This window comes from Arvicanthis niloticus, chromosome 6 (assembly GCF_011762505.2).
Source record: "Arvicanthis niloticus isolate mArvNil1 chromosome 6, mArvNil1.pat.X, whole genome shotgun sequence".
Lineage (NCBI taxonomy): Eukaryota > Metazoa > Chordata > Mammalia > Rodentia > Muridae > Arvicanthis > Arvicanthis niloticus.
Genome location: NC_047663.1, coordinates 67,115,050 through 67,135,450, shown reverse-complemented (window position 1 = coordinate 67,135,450; position 20,401 = coordinate 67,115,050). Strand labels below are relative to the sequence as shown.

The window sequence follows — 20,401 nt, the reverse complement described above, 5'->3', positions numbered from 1 at the left end:
AATATTCTGTTTGGCTCATCTATACTTCTGCCTGGACCTATCTGTTCTTACCAAGCCCACATCATGTGAGCCCATTAGGACAACAGGTAAGGTACCTGTACCCTTGCTGTAGACAAGTATATCCCTGCTGGAAGTCCTTGCTAAGCCTTTATGTGGAGACTGGGAGCTAAGATAGAGGGTGTGTGTGTGTTTGTGTGTGTGTGTGTATGTGTGTGTGTATGTGTGTGTGTATATATGTGTGTATGTGTGTGGATGTATGTGTGTGTATGTGTGTGTATGTGTGTGTATGTGTGTATATGTGTGTGTATGTGTGTATGTATGTGTGTATGTGCGTATGTGTGTGTGTGTATATGTGTTTGTTTGCCTATAATGGGTAGCTTCTGTATCTACATACTTCAGATTCCTGCTGTTTTCTTTGTTGACTCTGGGTGGGCTCCAAGGAACTGGAAACTGTCTCCCTGCTGAGCAGTGGGAGCCAGCAGGGCAGGAGGCACAACAGACAGTATTTGGATAGCTTCTTGGCAGAAGGATGGGAAAACTTGACCAAGCTGAGAAGCCTCTCAGGTCGAGGCTCAGAGATGGCCCAGTCTGAATGTTGTGGAATCATCAAAGCCCAGACTGTGGTATAGGTCTGTCAAGGTAGGCCTTGTTCAGGGAAGATGAATGTATGAACCAAGCAGAATTCATAAGCGTAACAGTGCTGGCAACGTAGACCTGCTAGGTGAAGGGCTGGGTAGTGAGCAAGGAGGGCGGGGCCAGGCCTCAGAGCACAGAGGAAAGTGGAGACTAGATTGCAGCATTGTGGGACCTCAGCTAAAGCCAGTCTCTGCAGCTGTTGTCCTACTGTGTGGCCTCAGTGTTCTCTGGGAAAACACCAACACCAAGAAGAAGAACTCTGTCCTCCCCTTCTCCCTTTCAGCTTGCACGAGCCACCGTGCGTGATCCCAAGACAGGCGTCCTCACGGTTGCCAGCTACAGAGTTTCCAAAAGGTGAGCAGTGGCATGGGGTGGGGAAGCTGTTCAAGCCTAACTCTGGAGCTTCCCATAGGATGTGAGAGCATGCTGATGCCAGCTTATCCAGCCTGGTGCACGGCCTCCCTCTCCGTAGCATCTACCCTGTGTTGCCCGTGAGTGCTGGCCTTGACTGGGTTCAGAGGACACCATCTAAGCCTGCCGTGCTTTTAATCTTTGCTCTTTTTTTTTTTTTTTTTGCCCAGCTCATGGCTAGAGGAGGACGATGACCCTGTTGTGGCCCGAGTCAACCGCCGGATGCAGCATATCACAGGGCTAACAGTGAAGACTGCAGAACTATTGCAGGTGGGCTGGTCCCTGTGGCCAGAGGACTTGGGAGGGGTTCTGTTGGGCAAGGTGTTTTCCCAAGGTGCTCAGGCTGTGAGAGAAGGCTCACCTTCTCCATTAGTTATTTTCCTAATTAAGGGACCTAACAGAAGCCAACTGATGGAGGGGAGGTCTGCTTCAGCTCACAGTTTCAGTCCACCATGGGGAGGCTTGGCAGCAGGAGCTTGTAACATAGCTTGTTCACATCTTGCTGAGTCAGAAACCAGAGGCCTGGCTAGAACCAGCAGTACTTATAACCTTCCTGGCCCATACCTGTGGTCCACTTCTGCTAGCCAGGTCCCAGATTCCGGCCACCCCAAACAGTACCACCAACGGGGAAGAAATATCCACCCATATGAGCCTTGAGGTCACATTCCCAGCATCCAAACAAAAAGCTGAGCATGGCTAAGCATTTTACTGTCACCCCAGCTGCCATGGAGAACATGGACAGGAGGCTGGCTGGATGACAGCTTACCTTCAGGTTCATGGTCTCAAGGGAGTAAGGTGGAGCAGGACAGATGGACACACGGCACTCTTCTCTGGTCCCTGCATGCACACAGACATGCACACACCACTATATTCATATATCACATACATATAGTACACACACACACACACACACACACAGAGAGGTTAGGGGCTGTTCTCAGCCTGGGAAGATGGTACCCATGGGGAGTTGGGCTGCCGTGGGGCTGCTCAGACTGATGACAAATTCAATGCTGGAATTCCTCTCCAGGTCGCAAACTACGGAATGGGGGGACAGTATGAACCACACTTTGACTTCTCGAGGGTAAGGCTCCGATAGTCTTTGGGGGGCTCTTCTCTGGCTGATTTGAGAAGGTTGGATCTTCTAGAAACATTTCAGCTCCCATGGCATCCCTCCTCCACGTACCAGGTGAAAGGGAAACATTCTGTAGTGCTGGTGAAGCATCTGTAGAGCCCAGTGGAGCCTGGCTGTGTCCTATTGGTGTTTAGCTTGATAATAAAGCCAAGGATCTCTCTAGGTCCTGTGAAAAATTTTCTTACCTCTTCTCCATCCCCCTTGTGTCCTGGCCGGGGTTCCCTTTGACACCCTGTCCCATTCCTGGCTTTTCAAGGGAAGGCTTACTTATTACCTTCCCATGACCCATGACCCTTTTGGTCCCAGTTCTTTGGGTGGCGAGTAAGTTAGTTGCAAACTTGGATAAAAGTTGTTGTCTATTGCAGCGACCCTTTGACAGCGGCCTCAAAACGGAGGGCAATAGGTTAGCGACGTTTCTTAACTATGTAAGTACTGGGTTTTGTTCACTCTCACTTAATTTTATAGAGCGATGAGCAAGATGCTTTCAAGCGTTTAGGGACTGGGAACCGTGTGGCCACGTTTCTAAACTACGTGAGTATGATGCATGTACCTGATGGACCCTGTGGAGACCCTGGGGCCACATGGCTCCCGAATCCCACCCCCATCAGGCCTCATAGCATCAGCCGCTGCATAGTGGATCCTCGGTGCCCTGCTTGCCTAGAGTAGAGATGGTTGGCTTTTGTTCCCACTGGTGTGCTTGCCTTTCTGGTACTCCCTGGCTCCCTGCCCCCAACATTTTTATTTTTTTAGCTGTGGTAAAATATACATAACATAAAAATTACCATCGTAACAATTTTCTGGTGTGCTCTGGTGATATTTATTAAATCCATCCCTAATGTGGACCATTTACCATCTGTTACTCTGACTCTTCTCACCTCATAAAATGGAAGCTCTGTTTCTATTAAAGAGTATTTCCAGAAAGTCCCTTCTCCACCACCATCCTGCTTTCTGAGACCACATAAACCTCATCAAAGTAGACGCCTGGAATTGTCTGTGCTTTTCACTGGCTGATTCCCTTAGCCCACTCTCCTTAACAGATGCCTGTGTTGTGCCTGGTTCTGCTTCCTTTTGAGGGACACAGTGCTACTCTGAGCTTCGGGGATGAGAGCCATGGTGGGCTCTGTCCTGGTGGCAGGATGCACAGGAAGTGCAGAGGGACTTTTAAAAGATAACTGCCTCTGTTTCCTCAAAGTGTGGCTGGACAGCTTCCCTCCTGCTGCCTGGCCCATTTATAGGCTCTCAGTCCCCCTTTCCCCACTGGGATAGCCCACTCCAGGGAAACATAGTCAAGGGACTTAGAAAGAAAGCTTATTCATTCCTCTTTAAGTTTTAATTCTGTGCTGGAGGTCTGTTCTGCACACACACTGCTGAGAAGGTCCTATGTGGTCTCCACTGTCACATCTGAGATCTGACGTGGAAGACTCACTAGAAGCATGGGTGAGATTGTTACTTGGTTACCATGGAGACAAACACTGAAGAATTTGCCCAGGCATGGGGTTTGCTAAAGGCCTCATTTAGGAAATAACATGTCAGTTATGACTTGAAAGTTGAATGGAAATTTGTGGAATTTTTTTTTTTTTTTTCAAAGAGAAGAGTGTGGGGGCCTGGAAGAGAAAATGTCTGAGATGTTGGGAAATGGGCAAAGGTTAGTGTATCTGGAGAGAGAAGCAAGTGAGACTGACTTGGAGACTCTGGATTGGAACCCAGCACTGGGGAAGCCACTGGGTGTTTTCCTCTTTCTTATGAACGCACTGAGTGCCTGACTCTTCAGTCAGACTGGTGTGTGTCATACTGGGAAATTTCTTAGCGCTGAGTTTTTTCCCTCCCTTTGTGTCTTAGCTCTAATTTTTATTACCGTATAGGCCATTTTTTTTTTTTATAGCATAACCAACCAAACCAAACCAAACAAAAACAAAAGCAAAAACAAAAACAAAAACAAAAACAAAACACTACTTCAAGTAAAAGCGTGATTTGGTTTTAGTCTTACCAAAAAAATGGCCACACAGGGAAAGGGGTGCTCTTGAGGTTGGAAGCCATGGGGAGCACCTGTCCACAGAAGTGCTGAGCCCAGTGGCTTAGGTAAGGCCCAGGAGCTGGGTGAGGAGGGTTCAAGAAGGGATCAAGGTAGATCTCTCTCTCTCTCTCTCTCTCTCTCTCTCTCTCTCTCTCTCTCTCTCTCTCTCTCTCCCTCCCTCCCTCCCTCTCTCCCTCCCTCCCTCCTTTCCCCTTCCCTCCTTCCTTTGTTCCTTTCTCTTTTTTTGTTTTTTTTTTCTTGTTTTTTTGAGACAGGGTTTCTCTGTGTAGCCCTGGCTGTCCTGGAACTCACTCTGTAGACCAGGCTGGCCTCGAACTCAGAAATCCGCCTGCCTCTGCCTCCCAAGTGCTAAGATTAAAGGCGTGCGCCACCACTGCCTGGCTAATCCTTTTTTTCTTTTGAGATGTATTTATATTGTCTGAGTGTTTGCCTGCATATATGTGTGTATATATATTGCATGTACCACATGCATGCCTGGTGCCCTCAGGCCAGAAGAGGACATTGGATCCCTTGGTGTTGGAGTTACAGATGGTTGTGAGCCTCTGTGAATGCTCTTACACTGCGTTGTGTGTAATAGCAGCAAGTGATCTTAACCGCTGAGCCATCTCTCTAGCTGAAGTTCATCATTTTCTAAATAGACTTGGGTTGTTCCCATTCAAGGACAGCCTGGATGTGGGACTCCTGGGGCTTTAGCTCTTAGACATCCAGCCATAGAGGCTGTCCTGATGAATCCCACAGATTCAGTGGTGTTGTGGGAAATCTTTCTTGGCTGAGGGTAGCCATAGAGCAGAGCCTCCAGGCAGTGCTCCTCAGGCAGTGCTCCTCAGGCAGTGCTCCTCAGGGTTGCACTGCCATTCTTGGCTAGAGGGGCCAAGCTCTTTGCCTTATGTTCCCAGATGAGTGATGTCGAAGCTGGTGGTGCCACCGTCTTTCCTGACTTGGGAGCTGCTATTTGGCCCAAGAAGGTAAGTGTGACTCTTCAGGGTCACATATTGACGCAGGCATCAGACCTTGTCCCTGTCCCTCAGTGCCATTGACTGTCAACGTGATGTACCTTATTTCCTTCCCACCTGCACCCTGAACTGTCCCAACTTCTACCCAGGGAGAAGGGATGGGGAAGGAAGACCCCTCAGGGCAAGCGGGTTTCTAAACTTCCTTCCATTTGAAGGATAGGCACTTTTTAGGAACTTGGTTTCCGGAGTCTTAGAGCCCCATCTCCCAAACACAGGAAAGGAGGGACATTTCTGCCAAGGGGTGGAAGGCTCTAGATTCTTGGCGTAGGTCCTTGCAGTTGACCTTTAGGATGTGCTCTGACAGATGATCTCTTCCCCAGGGCACGGCTGTATTCTGGTACAACCTTCTTCGAAGTGGGGAAGGTGATTACCGAACGAGACATGCGGCCTGCCCCGTGCTTGTGGGCTGCAAGTGGGGTGAGTGAATGGCTGGAGGGGTAGTGTGGATAGTGCCTCAGCCCGGTATTTGATGGTTGGCCTTAGGTGCAGAAGCAGAGACAACTGCTAGCTACTTTCAGTTCTGTATATCACTAAAGGGTTTCTCTGCTGCAAGTACCTCCCAGCCAGAGGTACCACGGCTGGCTGCTGACACTCAGATGCTCAGAGAGCTGAGGAAGCCTGGGCTGCATGGGCACCATAGGTCCAGTGTGGCCTCTGGCAAGGGTTTTAGTGGAGCATAGAGAGATCTGGGAGCACAGACGAGAGGAAGTGTCTATCCAAGGCAAGCAAGATGCTTGTGGCTACAACCAACATCTTAGGTAACAGGGTGGGAGACTGGCTGTCCTTGTCACTTGAAGAAGGAGAGGTCTGAGATGAGACTGGAGTCAAGAGGTGAGACTGGAGGCTGGGACCAGACCAGAGAAGATGAACTTTAGCCTCATCCTTGAAGGAGCCGTGGAGAGCTAGAAAAGGCATGGCCTAGAACATGGCAGGAAGGGACCACATGTGATTACAATGCTTGGAGTTTGGGGGGATAAATAGTGATTGGCTCACAGAAACGAAAATGTGGTGGTTGCTGATTCAGGGAGGAGAAAGTACAGTGTAGGTCCAATCTACCAGATGTCGAGAGTGTAGCACAGATAGGCCACACGTAAGCACTGTGTGTTAATTTGAGCTAAAGTTTATCATTTCACTATATATGCTGTTAAATCCTAAGTCTTCTAGACTGTTTAGTTAAGTACAGGTATTAAATTGTATTTTGAAATCTCTGACTTTAGTAGTGTATTGCTTAAAAAAATTGTGTGTGTGTGTGTGTGTGTGTGTGTGTGTGTGTATGTGTACATGTGTTCAAGTGTCATGGCATATGTGTGAGGGGCAGAGGACAGTTTGAAAGATTGCTCCCCTCCTTCCATGATGTGGACTCTGGGTTTAAGTTCAGACTGAGGCTCATGACAGGAGCCATGTCATGGCTAACTCCGAAGCCATGCCCTGTGTTACTTTTGTATTCCTTATGAGAGAGCCCACATTTGAGGAACAGTCATGGTCCATGGCTGTGACATGACAGGGACAGTGTTTTAGCTGGGGTGCCCACAGCACTAAGATTCTGTCTTGTGGCTCACAGGGCCTGAGGCTCATGGCCAAACGCTGCCCAGTGCTGACAGGTTCCCGTCACTCACCTCTCAGTTTCTGCTTGTCCCCGTCCCAGCGTCTTGAGGTCCTTCACACTTACCAGAGCAGCTCCCGCCTTTGAGGACTTTCTCAGCCCACTTTCTGTGTCTACCACACTTGGAGTGGCAGCTGTATGGTATGCCCGCATTCTTTCCAAGATAACTTCTGTTCAGCTTCCTGTTCTGTTTCAGTACCGCTCTTCCCTAACATCATGAGATACCCTTTGGCTTTGTTCCTATGGCAACTTACATACACCCACCAAATCACTGGTTGGTTTTTGTCCCATTATCTGTGTGCTCTTGTATTTTCAACAGCACATGAGCAGCCTGAGGCCTGAGGTCCTGTAGCACTGGAGTGTTGCCCACAGAACACAGGGCAGTGGTCTTCGTGGGGGGAGCATTCATTTTGGCTGCTGAACTGATAGGTGGGATCATCATGTACTTGCTTTCTGTTCACAGTCTCCAATAAGTGGTTCCACGAGCGAGGACAGGAGTTCTTGAGGCCTTGTGGGACGACGGAAGTTGACTGACATCCTTTTCCACCCCGCCCCTCCCTGGCCCACAGTCCCAATCATCTTCAAGTTCAGCGTGACAGCTTCCTTTGTATGTCCCAGCTCCTGTCAGGCAGGTCATTGGAGGAGCCAGTGTTTGTCTGAATTGAGAGAGTGTGTCCTGAGCCGAGTCCTGGGTGACCTGGGCCCTAGATTCTGGCCAGCCTACACCTGCCCTGGCTCCAGGGGTAGTCTTGGTATGGCTGCAGCAGAGCCGGACTGTAGCACCCAGCACGGTGCCTTCGTACCTCAGATATTTCAGGTGGAAGACGTTTCAGTGAAACCAAAGTTATCATGCTGTTTACACGTTTGTTTTTATGACATTTCTATTTGTTGTGGCTTTAACCAAAAAATAAAATATTTCTGCCAGAAGCCTTAAATAGCCTTATTTTGGAGTGCTTTGGTTTTGTTGTTATTCCTGTTTGGTATTGTTTGTTTTTTTTTTTTTTTTTTTGTATTGTTTCCAAGAACTGGGGCTGGCTTGGCTTAAAATGCCTGCCACATGAACATGGACCTGAATTCTCATATCCAGCAAGTACATAAAAATTTGGGCCTGACAGTGCATCCCTATATCTCAGTGCTAGGGAGGCAGACACCAGCATCCCTGGGACTTGCTGGACAGGTAGCCTAGCCAAATTGGTGAGCTCTAGGCTCAGTGAGAGACCTTGTTTCAAAAAATAAGATGGAGGCTCATAGAGGAAAATGCCTGAAGTGGATGGCCAGTCTCCACATGCCTGTGTACATACAAACACGCACATGCATGAACGTGTAACATGCAATCCAAGAGCTCTTTTTTTTTTTAACCAGTTTCCCTGATTTTGTATATATCTCTGCCATATAGATGTTCTGCAGAGCAGAACACTAGTCCTGGGTTCTAGAACTGGTTTTAACACTGGTGTGCCCTTCAGGCTGCAGTATGGAAATCGGAAGTGTTAAGTAATCTCACCCATTCACCCTAAGAACACAGAAAGAATATGTGTTCACAGCTGGAAAGCTGTTAGTGTTTGATTTGGGATATGTACACTGATGTCCCTGCTGACACATGTGAAGAATATGAAAGCATGTGTCACCTTCTGCCAGCTGCAACTTTCCTGTTAGCACTCAGGACCGCGTGGGAGGCCCTCCAGACTACATCTCCTTCCCTGTCACCAAAGGTCAGTGCTAACCGTGGGCTGGTGGTTTGCGGTCACGACTGAAGTTTCCCTCCTGTGATCAGGTCACTGACTAGTTACCTCATCTTTACTGAATGAGTTTCTAACTAACTGAATCACTCTGTACATTTGTCTGTCTGTCTTCTTTCATTTGGTATTGCATTAAAGGTCTGTATGATCACGGAGTTTGTTTTTAACAGTTCATGAGGGGCCCTCCAGTGAAACAGAACTGGAAGGATGAATACATGTTACATGTTGGGCTGTAGCGTGCGTGGGCTTGGGTCCTGTGAGTTGAACTGTGGTCCCATGTCTGCTGCCCACAAGGGGCAGAGGAAGGTGACTGTGTTCACTCCACGCTGGTGCTGGGCAGATGTCAGGCTGTGAGAAGCCACAGGACTCTGCCCCAGGGGTAGAGGAACACAGTCTGAGACTTCCATGGGCCAGAGCTCTTGAGTTGGGGGTCCCTGGGCCAAGAGACAGCTGGAACCATCTGGTTCTCAGGCCCTTGGGCTCTCAGGTGCCACTGAGAGGCCACAGAAGGGCTGAGACAGTGGAGGCATATGGGCTGGATCGACCTGCAGTGGAAGCCAGCCTACAATGGAAGCCGAGAGTGGGAGAAGCTCTGGATGAGTCCTGCAGGGATGAGACTCTTGGTCACAGCAACTCAATTGGCTGGGTTTCTGTAGCTGGAACACAGAGAGGTCATAGGAAGGAGATTAGATGACATCTCAGTAGTTGAAGGCCTTCCCCATGGCTCCCCACAGCAGGCCCCAAAGAGAAGTAGTCCATGGTCATAGGCTATGGTCTCAAGATATTTATTGTCATGGCAGAAAATGGATGAAGCTATACCCTGGTATTCTCAGGGCACGCCTGATGTTAAATACCTTTTGCAAGGAGGAAGGTCTAGGAAGTAATGTTTAACTGGCTACGCTCTCTAGCCTTTGAGTATCTCATTAATATGGAGATCTATCTTGAGGCTCTGTGGCCTGTAGTCATGCTCTCTACCTGTGGAGGGGCTAGTAGGAGTGTTGTCCTACAGGACTGATGGCCACAGACCTCTCTGTGGGGGGCTGTAGCTATATGTAGCCAGGGGCCCAGGAGCAAGGCCAAACTCCTACCATCCCGGAGGGTCTCTGGGGTTCAAAACCTGCTCAACCAGCTACCCCGAGGCCTCTCACAGCCCCACAGTTACAAAGGGGATTCATTAGACTGCCTTACAGGATGCAGGGTGGGTAGTTCAACAGTGGCCAGCTACACTCTGGAGAGGCTGAGAGCCAGCATCAGTTCAGCCTATGAGGTTTGATGACTTGGTTGTCCCAATCTGGTGCTGAAGGTCTGAAGACTTCTGCAGAGTGACTGGTCCTCAGTCCACACCGGGAGGTGGAAGAAGTAGTGAAGGATAGCAGCAACTGGGCAGATGCACTCACCAGCAAGACACAAAGGCAGGCAAGGAAGAGCTAGAGAGCTGCTGTTTTGGACTGTTTTGCATCTGGGTTGCCACAGGAAAGTGTTGTGTACTGTGGGAGAGGGTCCTCCTCCTTCCGTTAATCCCACCTGGAAGTGCCCCCACAGAGTTTCCCAGAGGTGTATCTCTTAGCTGACTCTGGATTCTATGATGTTGACACTCAAGATTCATCATCACAGTGGGTCTATATCACAATAGAGTCAACAGTACTGATGGGCATTTGAGAGGGTTTCAGTCTTTGAACATCATGACAAAGGATATGGTAAGCATTTTTATACATGACTTCTGGTTTACACAAATACATTTCTTTAGGATATTTACCTAAGAATGGAAATGTGGACTTCCAGTTGGTCAGTCTTTAGTGTTTACCTTATGATGTATTGCAGTGTGTTATACCCACACTCGCCAGGAGTAAATGAAAGTTTTTACCCTACCTTCCTCCAGCATCTGGTGTGGTCCTATGCTTAGGTTTTAACTAGCTGGGTGTGTGCTGTGGACCAAATTATTTGTGCCCTCCCCCAATTCATGTGTTGAAATCCAGACCCCCACTGGTATTAGAAGGAGGGATCTTTGGAGTTAATGAGGTCATGGGACTAGAGTCCTCTTGGGGAGATATATGTTGCCCTCGTCAGGGTTCTGTTGCTGTGATGGAACACCGTGACCAAAGCAAGTCGGGGAGGAAAAGGTTTATTTATCTTACACTTCCTCATTACTGTTCATCACTGAAGCAAGTCAGGGCAGAAACATGGAGGCAGGAGCTGATGCAGAGGCCGTGGAGGGGAACTGTTTACTTTTTGCTCCACATGGCCTGCTCATCCTGCTTTCTTATAGAACCCAGGGCCACCTGCCCAGGGATGGCCCCACCCACAATGGTCTGGGCCCTTTCCATCAATCACTAAGAAGATGCCCTACAGGCTTGCCTCCAGCTTCATCTTATGGAGCCTTTTCTGCTTGTTGGGTCTTTCAGAGGGCAGTCCTTATAGGTCCCTTTTTGTGAGCACTCCATAGCCTCAGTAATAGTGTCAGGCCTTGGGGCCTCCCCTTGAGATGGATCCCAATTTGGGCCTGTTGCTGGACCTCCTTTTCCCCAGGCTCTTCCCCACTTTTGTCCCAGAAGTTCTTTTAGACAGGAACAATTCTGGGTCAGAGTTTTCGACTGTGGGATGGCAATCCCATCTCTCACTTGATGCCCTGTCTTTCTGCTGGAGGTGGGCTCTACAAGTTCCCTCTCTCCACTGTAGGGCATTTCATCTAAGGTCTCTCCCTTTCAGTCCTGAGAGTCCCACCTCCAGGTCTCTGGTACATTTTGAAGGGTCTCCCCACCTGCTACCTCCCGAGGTTGCCTGTTGCCATTCTTTCTATTGGCCCTCAGTCCTTTCCCCCCACCCAATACCTGACTATGTTCCCCTCTTCCCCTCTCTGTCCCTTTTCCCACCCAGATCCTGTCCTCTCTCCCCCATCCTGTGATTGCTTTCTTCTCCCTCCCAAGTGGGATTGAGGCGCCCTCACTTGGGCCTTTCGGCTTGCTAACCTTTTTGAATTCTGTGGACTGTATCCTGGGTATTCTGTACTTTGGGGGCGGGGGGGGGGGCTTATCAGTGAGTACATACCATGCATGTCCTTTTGGGTCTGAGTTACCTCACTCAGGATGATATTTTCTAGTTCCATCCATTTGTCTGCAAAACTCAGGATATCCTTGTTCTTAATAGCTGAGTAGTATTCCATTGTGTAAATGAACCACATTTTCTGTATTATTTTTGTCCCGATTTCTCCCTTCCCCTTCCTTCCTGAGATGCCAGTAAATCTGGCTGATAAAAACGTTTGCTTTATTTATCACATATATCCCACCCTCTCTCTGGTGTCTCTCAGCCCTTCACCCACAGATGCTCAGGTTACATATTCCATTTGTCTCATAGTTCATTTGTCTCTTTTTTCCTCCCTTCCTCCCCTTCCCACTCTCCCCTCCAGGTACCTCTCTACCTCTCCCCCAGCCTCCACTCCAGTGCTGGGGACTGAACCCAGAGCCTCCTCACACATGCTAAGCAAGCACTTCCACTACCAAGATCACCTTGGCTTATTTCTTTCTTTAAAGTTTTATTTTTGTGTATGTGTATTTGTGACCAGAAGAGAGCGTCAGATCCGGAGCTGGAGTTCCAGGCAGTTGTGAGCCACCTGAAGAGGGTGCTAGCAATTGAACATCCAGTCTCCTCAACCACTACATCATCACTCCAGCCCCTTCATTTCTTTTTAATGGGTTTAGTTTTCTGAGGAATTATTCTTTTATTTCCCCGTGTTTTTCTTGGATCGATGAAAACAGTTCCTTGAATGTTCTTGTCTGATCACTCCATGGTTTTTGTTTTCTGTGGCTCGAGTGTTCTCTCTCTCTTTGTTAAAACCCCTTGTGTTCTTGTTTTTGGTCTACTGTTGGCATTTTATTGAATTCTGAATGCTGTGTGTGACAAATTTCAAAGGCCTTGGGTGGTGATGACTTCCTGCACTTTCCCATTGGAGACTTACCCTGCTCTCTGTTCTGTCCAGGTTTCCCATTGAAAGCTTACTGTACTCTCTGCTCTGTCCCCATCGGCCATTTCTTGGGTCTGATCCTCGGATATTTTGTGCCTAGACTGCTCCCTAATTCTTCTTTTCAAAGAGTTTGAAAACTTGAATCCGAACCAGAGATTTTCTGCGTAAGATTCTAGTTTTCCAGCCTGTGCAGCTTCAGAATCCAGAAACTGTATAAGTAGGTAACCAGGGTGAATGTTTGAGTCCTCCCCCTCAATGTCCTGTTTTGTCTTCAAGTGTCCTTTCGTACTGTCCAAAGTGCTCTGGCCCCCACTCTGACCACAGCTCTACAATCTGCAAATGAATTAAAAATAAAAGACTTTTGGTTTCAAAACATGACCTTTATCCTTCATGATCTTGTTACCCATGCTTCCCAGGAGATTTTTGAGCAGTTTTATTCAGAATTTGTGGGGTTTTTTGGCTTACATATTTTTCTTCTACAACATTCCCTTTTTTATTATTTATATTTTATGTGTACGGGTGTTTTGTCTGCATGTATGTCTGTGTACCATGCGCATGCAGTGCCTGAGGAGACTAGAAGAGGGTGTCTAATCCTTGGGGACTGGTGTTCCAGATGGCACATGGGTGTTGGCTATGAAACCTGTGCTCTTTGGAAGAGCATCCAGCACTCCTGAGTCATCTCTTCAGCCCCAGCTTCCATACTTTGTTTTGTTTTGTTTTTAAAGGATAGCGGGAGCCTAAAAGTTGGTATATTAGCATATCTCCCATCAAGGGTGGAAGTAGAATTCTATATTATTATTATTATTTATTTTTATTCCTTTTCATATGAAATATAACACAATACAGAAAACCTTGTCTTTACTATAATAAGATGTTGAATGTCTTAAATGAAGCACGGCATCTGCCATTAAGGAATCTGCCATGTGCTGGTGTCTGTTCATGAGCACAAACCACATCCTGGGATAAAGCGGGCTGACTCCTGCCTTAGAGGCAGTACAGGCTCTCAGCAATCCCTGTCGACCAACCCAGCTGCTGAGTATTTCAGCATGTGCATGGTACTGCTGTGGGAATGTTATAGCCTGTCATTTCATTCAAAACAGGTGGTGTGCCTGAGTTAGGACAATTAGGTAAGATCCCTGAAGTCACATGGGGACTCCTGATGGTAAGTAGGTGGCCTGGGAATCAAACCTTGAACTGGAAGTTTTCAAAGTCTTTGCTCTAAAAAACTTACTATATTTTCATTTAATAGTTATTAAAGGTTTTTTTTGGGGGGGGTAACTACAGATGAAGAAAACACTGTCTTTGTCTTTAAATAATTAAGAGCAATGGAAGAAACTCCTAAATAGGTTTAGGAAGTTGGAGGTATGATAATGAGACTCTAATGTTGTAGGAGTGCCTAAGGGGGAGAGGGAGAGAAAACGTGTGTGCGTGTGTGTGCTTGGACATGTGTGACAGAGTAGAGGTCAGAGTGAGGGATGACTTTTTCCAGAAACGTGGCACTGTAGTGGACAGCATTAAGCTGAGTGTCAGAGCACACATAGCTTGTACTTTCTCTCTTAGACCAGTTTCAAATATATACAAATGGCTTTAAAAATAATAAAGAACAGCCAGGTGTGGTGCCTGTAATCTCAGCACTTAGAAGCAGAAGCAGGATCATCAAGAGTTTGAGACCAGCTTAGTCTGAGTAGTGTGTTCCAGGCCAGTTAAAACTGCATAGTGGGACCGCCATCTTTAAAAACAAAACAAAGAAAACCCCAATATATTAGGGGCTGGAAAGATGGCTTAGTAGTTAAGAGCACTTGCTGCTCTTGCAGAGGGCTCAAGTTTGGTTCCCAGTACCCACATCTGTTGTGTAGCTTACAACTGCCTGTAACTGTAATTCCAAGAGTTCCAATACTGTCTTTTGGCCTATACAGCCACCTGCATTCATATATACATACTTGCTCATAAATAAAAAAATAAAGATTATGATTCGTGCCATCCCGCCATTTCATACTTCATGCAGTTTCCTACTGGAAACTGCAGTCTTTTAAATTCTGCACACTATAAATCTCATGTCTATTGTGTGCTGTTTTTCTCCTGCTTTCCGAGCTTGAGAAATTCCCATTCAATGGCGCTCAGTGCCTTCCGTTCCTCTCTTCTCTCCTTTGCTGCTTTTTGACAGTCTGGCACTTACAGCCCTTTCGATTGCCTGGCAACATAAATCTCCCTTTTGTTTGGCAAAACTAAGATGGTATCTCTGGCATTCTATTATGGGAGGTGACAGGCTGGCTTGGCGTTTGATCAGATAGTTGATCGCCATGGTTTAGTCAATTTGACTCGGAAGTTAATTGTCACATGCCCTCCTCACCTCTCCATTTCCTGGCAATTTTCCTTTGTCTTAAGATCCATGATAACTTGCCCTGTAAAGCTGAAAACTGTGAAGAGAGTCTCAATGAGAGATTGTCCAGATTGTGTTGTTTTCTCTGGGCTTGTTTTGGGGGTGGATTATGTTAGTTTACAGAAGTGGACAGCACCATTCCCTAGGCAGGGGCCATGGACTATAGAAAAGTGGAGACACTGAGGTGAGCACTAGCAAGTGAGCAAGCGAGCGAGCATGTATGCATTCCTTCTCTCTGTCCCTGACCACCAGCTTTCTTGTTTGATTGTTTATTTTTCAAGACAGGCTTTCTCTTTGTAGTCCTGGCTGTCCTGGAACTCACTCTGTAGACCAGGCTGGCCTCAAACCCAGAAATCTACCTGCCTCTGCTTCCCAAGTGCTGGAATTAAAAGTGTACACTACCACGCCTGGCCCCTAAGTTGCTTTTGTCAGGATATCTTATCCTAGCAACAGAACTGAACTGAAAACAAAACCAAGCGCCATGTGTCTTAGTCTAGTTGAACTTAGTCTTAGGACGTTGAAGTTGATTGTAAAAAGGAATCTTCTCCTTGCTTGTCTAATAAAATTATAATGTACATGAGCATTCTAGGAACATCAAAACAAAATGGTAGCTACTGATTGAATGGATAGATGATGTAAATCTGTTCTCAACAGTTCTACAGCAAGAAAGTTCAAGACATTGCAAATTGAATTTCTTCTGAGACCTCCCACTTGGCCACTGATGGTCACCCTCTTGTCTATTGTCTGCGCTCTAATCTACTTCATGAGGACACCAGTTGTAACATAATAGCATGTGACCTCATTTAACCTTGTCATATCTTTGTTGTGTGTAGTTTTTGCTACCCCACTTTAAGCTCCAGACACAGGCTGTGCTACTAGCCCCCGCCCAGAGATAAAAAGCACAGACACACACATTGCTCAATTTCAACCTGCCTTCTTGACTCAATTGCTGGGTGCTTCTAATCTACCATGGCTAGCACCCTTCCCAATACTCTTAGCTCGATACCCTAAGTCTACCCTCAACCTTAGTTGCTGAGCTATATTTAGTCCCAGTTCAACACCCTAACCTCCCACCTGGAGAAGCAGCCTATGGCCTCTCCGCCCACAATCTCACATGACTGGCTATGTTTTCTCCCTCCGAAGCATGGTGAAAATCTCCTCCCCTGTGTCTGCCTGCAGGGGCCCTGGAAATCCTGCTTATTCTGCCCAGCTCATTGGCTGCTAGCATCTTGATTGATGTACCAAGAACCAACTGGGGAGTCGGACCTTAGCATCAGCACTGCCCTCTACATATCACCTTTTCTGTCAAAAACCAACCAAACAAAACAACCCCCCCCCAAAAACCCAAAAACAAAACAAAAAACCTCTTTCCCCAGATATAAATTGAACAAAACCATAAGAATCATGTAAATTACAAAGTATGATGTACAATCAACATCCAGTTCATCATATTTTTCAATTAGATAAAGTACTCTACCATCATTCTTAAATTAAGGATTTATGATTCTGTCCCTGAATAATGTTTATATTTTAGCCTGTAACAGCATCTGAAAGCCATGTCTTCCACCCTATGACCACTTCCTAACTTTGGCTGTCTTATGCAAAAAGGACTGTCTGTAACCCTATACCGGCCACCTCAAACACTCCAAGGTCACCTTAAGAAAACTACACAAGGATCATCACAGCTATTGTCTCCGTTTTGAAAGTGCAGAGCTGTTTAAAACGACCAGACTTTCTATCGTAAACCTTGATGAACTCTAAATGACCCTGCAACATTTCCATGTTGGCCAGAAGGAGAATACTTCCTTTTGTGGTCTGGCAGAGGGGATAAGAGACAAGGTTGTGATTGGTCCAAACCACAAGCCTCAGTGGCCATGATTGGTACTAAGAGGAGGTTGTATTAGTCCTAAAATGGCTGTGATCAGTCCAAATGTCCCTTCTCAGGCCATGTGAGCAGGCCACTGAGGCTAAGCCATTATGCTCGCTTCTGCTGATACTTGTATGTGCAACAGCAGACCCAAGAACAGGCTTCTTGTGAGTGTTCTTTTCTTACCTACTTCTATTATTGCAACTGGAACTGATAACGCACACAAAAAAGAAATAGCAGAGGCAGTGATAACTGTCAAGGCTCAGGGACAAGGGTCTGAGATCCTGGGCCAAGAACTAGAGTGTTGCTGGGACCAAAGATGGAGGGTCTAGATACCTGAGGCGTGCACATCACTGTAACACTAGAGGGCGCCACTTGCCACTTCTCTGCTTCTCTCAGCAGCCAAATGCTGAGGGGAATGGAAGCAGCCAGAAAATCCCTCTCCACCCCTCATCAGCCAGGCTTGAAAAGCTTCTTGCTTTTTGTGATTTCTAACCAGGCAGAGCAAACAGACCTTCAGCCAGCTGGCTGTTGAACTGAAGTTGCCCTGGACCTTCTTTCTTCCCAGGGCTGGTGCCCGTTGAAGAGTTTTCTTCACTCTTATAAAGATTCTTCTACGCGCTAGCAAAACTTTATTTGTAGTGTTGTTATTGTAAAACATTGGGGATTAAGGGGTCAGTAGCAGGGAAGAGCCAAGGGGATTGACAACCCCCCAGCTTGATGTTTAAGGTACTTGCCATACTCGCTAAAAGTGTATTTGCAAGGTGGATGGTCAGTGTCCCCAGGAAGTCTGTTCTCACTGTTCCCTTATCTTCCCTTCCCCAATTAGCCAGTCTCTTTCTCACCATACATGTGTAGCCAACAGAACCTTACAAAAGTACCAGCCTTACCCTCTTCTATTTGTGTGTGAGGGTGGGGTGGAGGTTGGACCAGAAGGCGTTGTAAGGAATCATCAATCAATCAATCAATCAATCAACAATCATTGATTGTTTTTTCCTCTTTATTTGTAGAGGTAGGGCCTCTAAGTCTAGCCCAGAGTTCACTGGTGTAGCCATTGTCACTAGATAGCATGCTCTGGGTGATCCCTGGAGAAACAAATTTGGGTCCTAAGGCTTTTATGGAAATCAAGGGTCTCAAAACTTAACTACAGCTCTGCCTCCCAGGCCTCCCCCTCCTCCACCCCCATTCTGGAGCTCACAGCTGTTTCTCTTTCTCTCTGTCTCTCTCTCTCTCTCTCTCTCTCTCTCTCTCTCTCTCTCTCTCTCTCCTCTCTCTCCTCTTTCTCTCTCTCTTCATGGTTTCACTATGTTGCTCTGGCTAGCCAGGAACTATCTTGTCATGTAGCCCTGGCTAGCTTGAAACTCACTGTCCCTCCCCCCTCCCACCCCTACCTACCTGCCTCTGGTGTGGGATTGGAAGCCTGCATCATCCCTGCCCCGCCACCCCCCCCCCCCCAGCCACAGTGATCTTGATCTTCATCTCATCAGTGAGCTACTTGAAACCTTGTAACACACTGATTGCTCTCTCACTTCCCATTCTTAGAAATGTTACAAAGCCGGTCCTTAACTCAGTTCTTGAAGCTCTCTGATAAAATATTCTGGGTCCTCCTAGAGGTGGAGCCTGGAGGACACTTCTGACAGCATTTTTCCTTTAGCTGATAGCCTCACTATTCTTCTTTTTGTTCCCAGCATCCCTTATGGGCTCCTGGCCTTCTTTTATGAGCCATGTGGTCTTTTTCCTGTTTCCCTTTCACTTCCACTGCTATGGCAACCACATGCTTGTGAGTTACTAAGTTGGGCTTTGTTCTCCCTTCTTGAACTCTGTATCCAGACCTTCTTATCCAGATTTCCAGGGGACACACTTATTAGACCAACATCCAGAGTGATCTCACAAACAATTCTATGAATGTTCTCAAATAAAGCCAAAGGTAGTGCAATGGTTAGTTTTATTCCTTGGTTTTGACACCACTTAGAGTCACCAGGGAAGAGAGTCTATATGAAGAACTGCCTAGATCAGTTTGGCTTGTGGACAAGTCTGTGGGACGGTGTCTTGATTGTTAGGATGTGGGAAGACCCAGCCCATGTGGGCAACACTATTCCCTATTCAGAGAGCCATGGACGGTACAAGAGTAAAGAAAGCTAGCCAAGCTCAGGCAAGCCTGCATTCGCCTGTCTCTGCTCTTCTATGGTTGTGATGTGACTAGCTGTCTCAAGCCCCTGCTGCTGTCCCTTTCATACAGTGACATTCTATCACCTGGAATTGTGAGTTATTGTAAGTTATTTTTTGTTGGAGTATCTTATCACAGCCACAGAAATGAGATTGGAATACTTAGGAAAACTTAGTTACCAGGCACTAAACTCTTAGTATAACTGACTCAGAGTCTTGAAAATCTGAGGATTTCCAAGACTTTCCCTTTAAAAACTCCCTGCAGTTTTGGAGAGTCTTGATCTTACTAATTCAGATTTTTTGATCGAGCCTGCCTAAACTAATGCTAAAATAAAAGTGTGCCTCTGCAGAGAAGAACGGTGGAGGACTTCATTTTCCTGCTTTCAGATATGAACCTTGGTTAATCTGAAAGTCTGATTTGTAGAAGACTCTTTAGAATAGCATCACAGCCGGGCGGTGGTGGCGCACGCCTTTAATCCCAGCACTTGGGAGGCAGAGGCAGGCAGATTTCTGAGTTCGAGGCCAGCCAAGTCTACAGAGTGAGTTCCAGGACAGCCATGGCTACACAGAGAAACCCTGACTCGAAAAACAAACAAACAAAGAAATGTCATTACAGACTGAGCAGCCAGGAGCCTAGGATGGACTTCGGATTAACTGTGGGTTGTATGTTTCAGAGTCCTTAGACGGGTCAGGCCACAGATCTTCAAGAATCACTTGGTATGACCACTTTTCTCTCTTAAGAAAACACAAGCGTGTCTGAACTTCTGCATGAACTGAAGCATAGTCCTGCCAGAGCCTCAGGCTTTCTTCTGGCAGAACCAACCCTCCTTGGTACTTCCCCTGTTCCCAAGTTATTGCCTTGATGGTCAGTACGATGGCTGACATTGTCAACTTGATTGGAAGGAAGCACCCAGGGAGCTGGGTGTGATGACTCAGACCTGAAATCCCAGCACTCGAGAAGCTGAGGCAGGAGGATTACCACATTGCAGTGCCAGCCTGGTCTGCAGAATGGAACCTTGTTTTGTTTTAAAGCAGAAGTCTCTGGAGAGCCAATGATGCACATTTTGGCATGTGCCTGTGAGGGTGCATCCAGAGAGGTTCCACCGAGGATCAGTGTGCCCTAAACAGGGTGGCCGCCATACAGACTGAATAAAGGGGGGCGGGGAAGGGAGAAGATCAGCCGAACACTCTCCTTCCACCATTTCTGCTTCCCAGTGGGCACCATGGGCTGAGAACTTCCCCATCAGGATGGACTTACTCTGGACAGTGAGCCCGAGTAAGCCACTGTGTTGTCACGGTGTTGCAAAAAATAATGCAGCCAGTAAGGCATGCTCTGAGATTGACTCCCTGTCTCCTGAGTTATAGTTCTCTAAGCTCTTTAATGCTTGTGCCAATGTGGAACCTAATGTTTGCTTTTGTAAAGGGGCCATGGAAGAGAGTAGCAGCTCTCTTGTGATTACCAAC

At 47.1% G+C, this 20,401-nt stretch overlaps 1 protein-coding gene across 4 annotated transcripts in view; it reads left to right on the top strand.

Annotated features, from left to right (window-relative positions):
* P4ha2 (prolyl 4-hydroxylase subunit alpha 2) overlaps positions 1-7,765 on the top strand; it is a 30,961-nt gene extending 23,196 nt beyond the window's left edge. Inside the window, exons 10-16 of one of the 4 annotated variants that reach the window (XM_034505889.2) lie at positions 920-990; positions 1,218-1,317; positions 2,075-2,128; positions 2,545-2,604; positions 5,111-5,179; positions 5,548-5,644; positions 7,294-7,765. In XM_034505889.2, the coding sequence (XP_034361780.1) occupies positions 920-990; positions 1,218-1,317; positions 2,075-2,128; positions 2,545-2,604; positions 5,111-5,179; positions 5,548-5,644; positions 7,294-7,364 (522 nt within the window). In that variant the 3' untranslated portion in view covers positions 7,365-7,765. Of the gene's footprint in view, positions 1-919; positions 991-1,217; positions 1,318-2,074; positions 2,129-2,544; positions 2,605-2,644; positions 2,711-5,110; positions 5,180-5,547; positions 5,645-7,293 lie in introns of all 4 variants that reach the window. The other 3 variants (XM_034505886.2, XM_034505887.2, XM_076936842.1) reach the window with 3 other exon arrangements.
* The last annotated feature ends 12,636 nt before the right edge of the window (positions 7,766-20,401 follow it).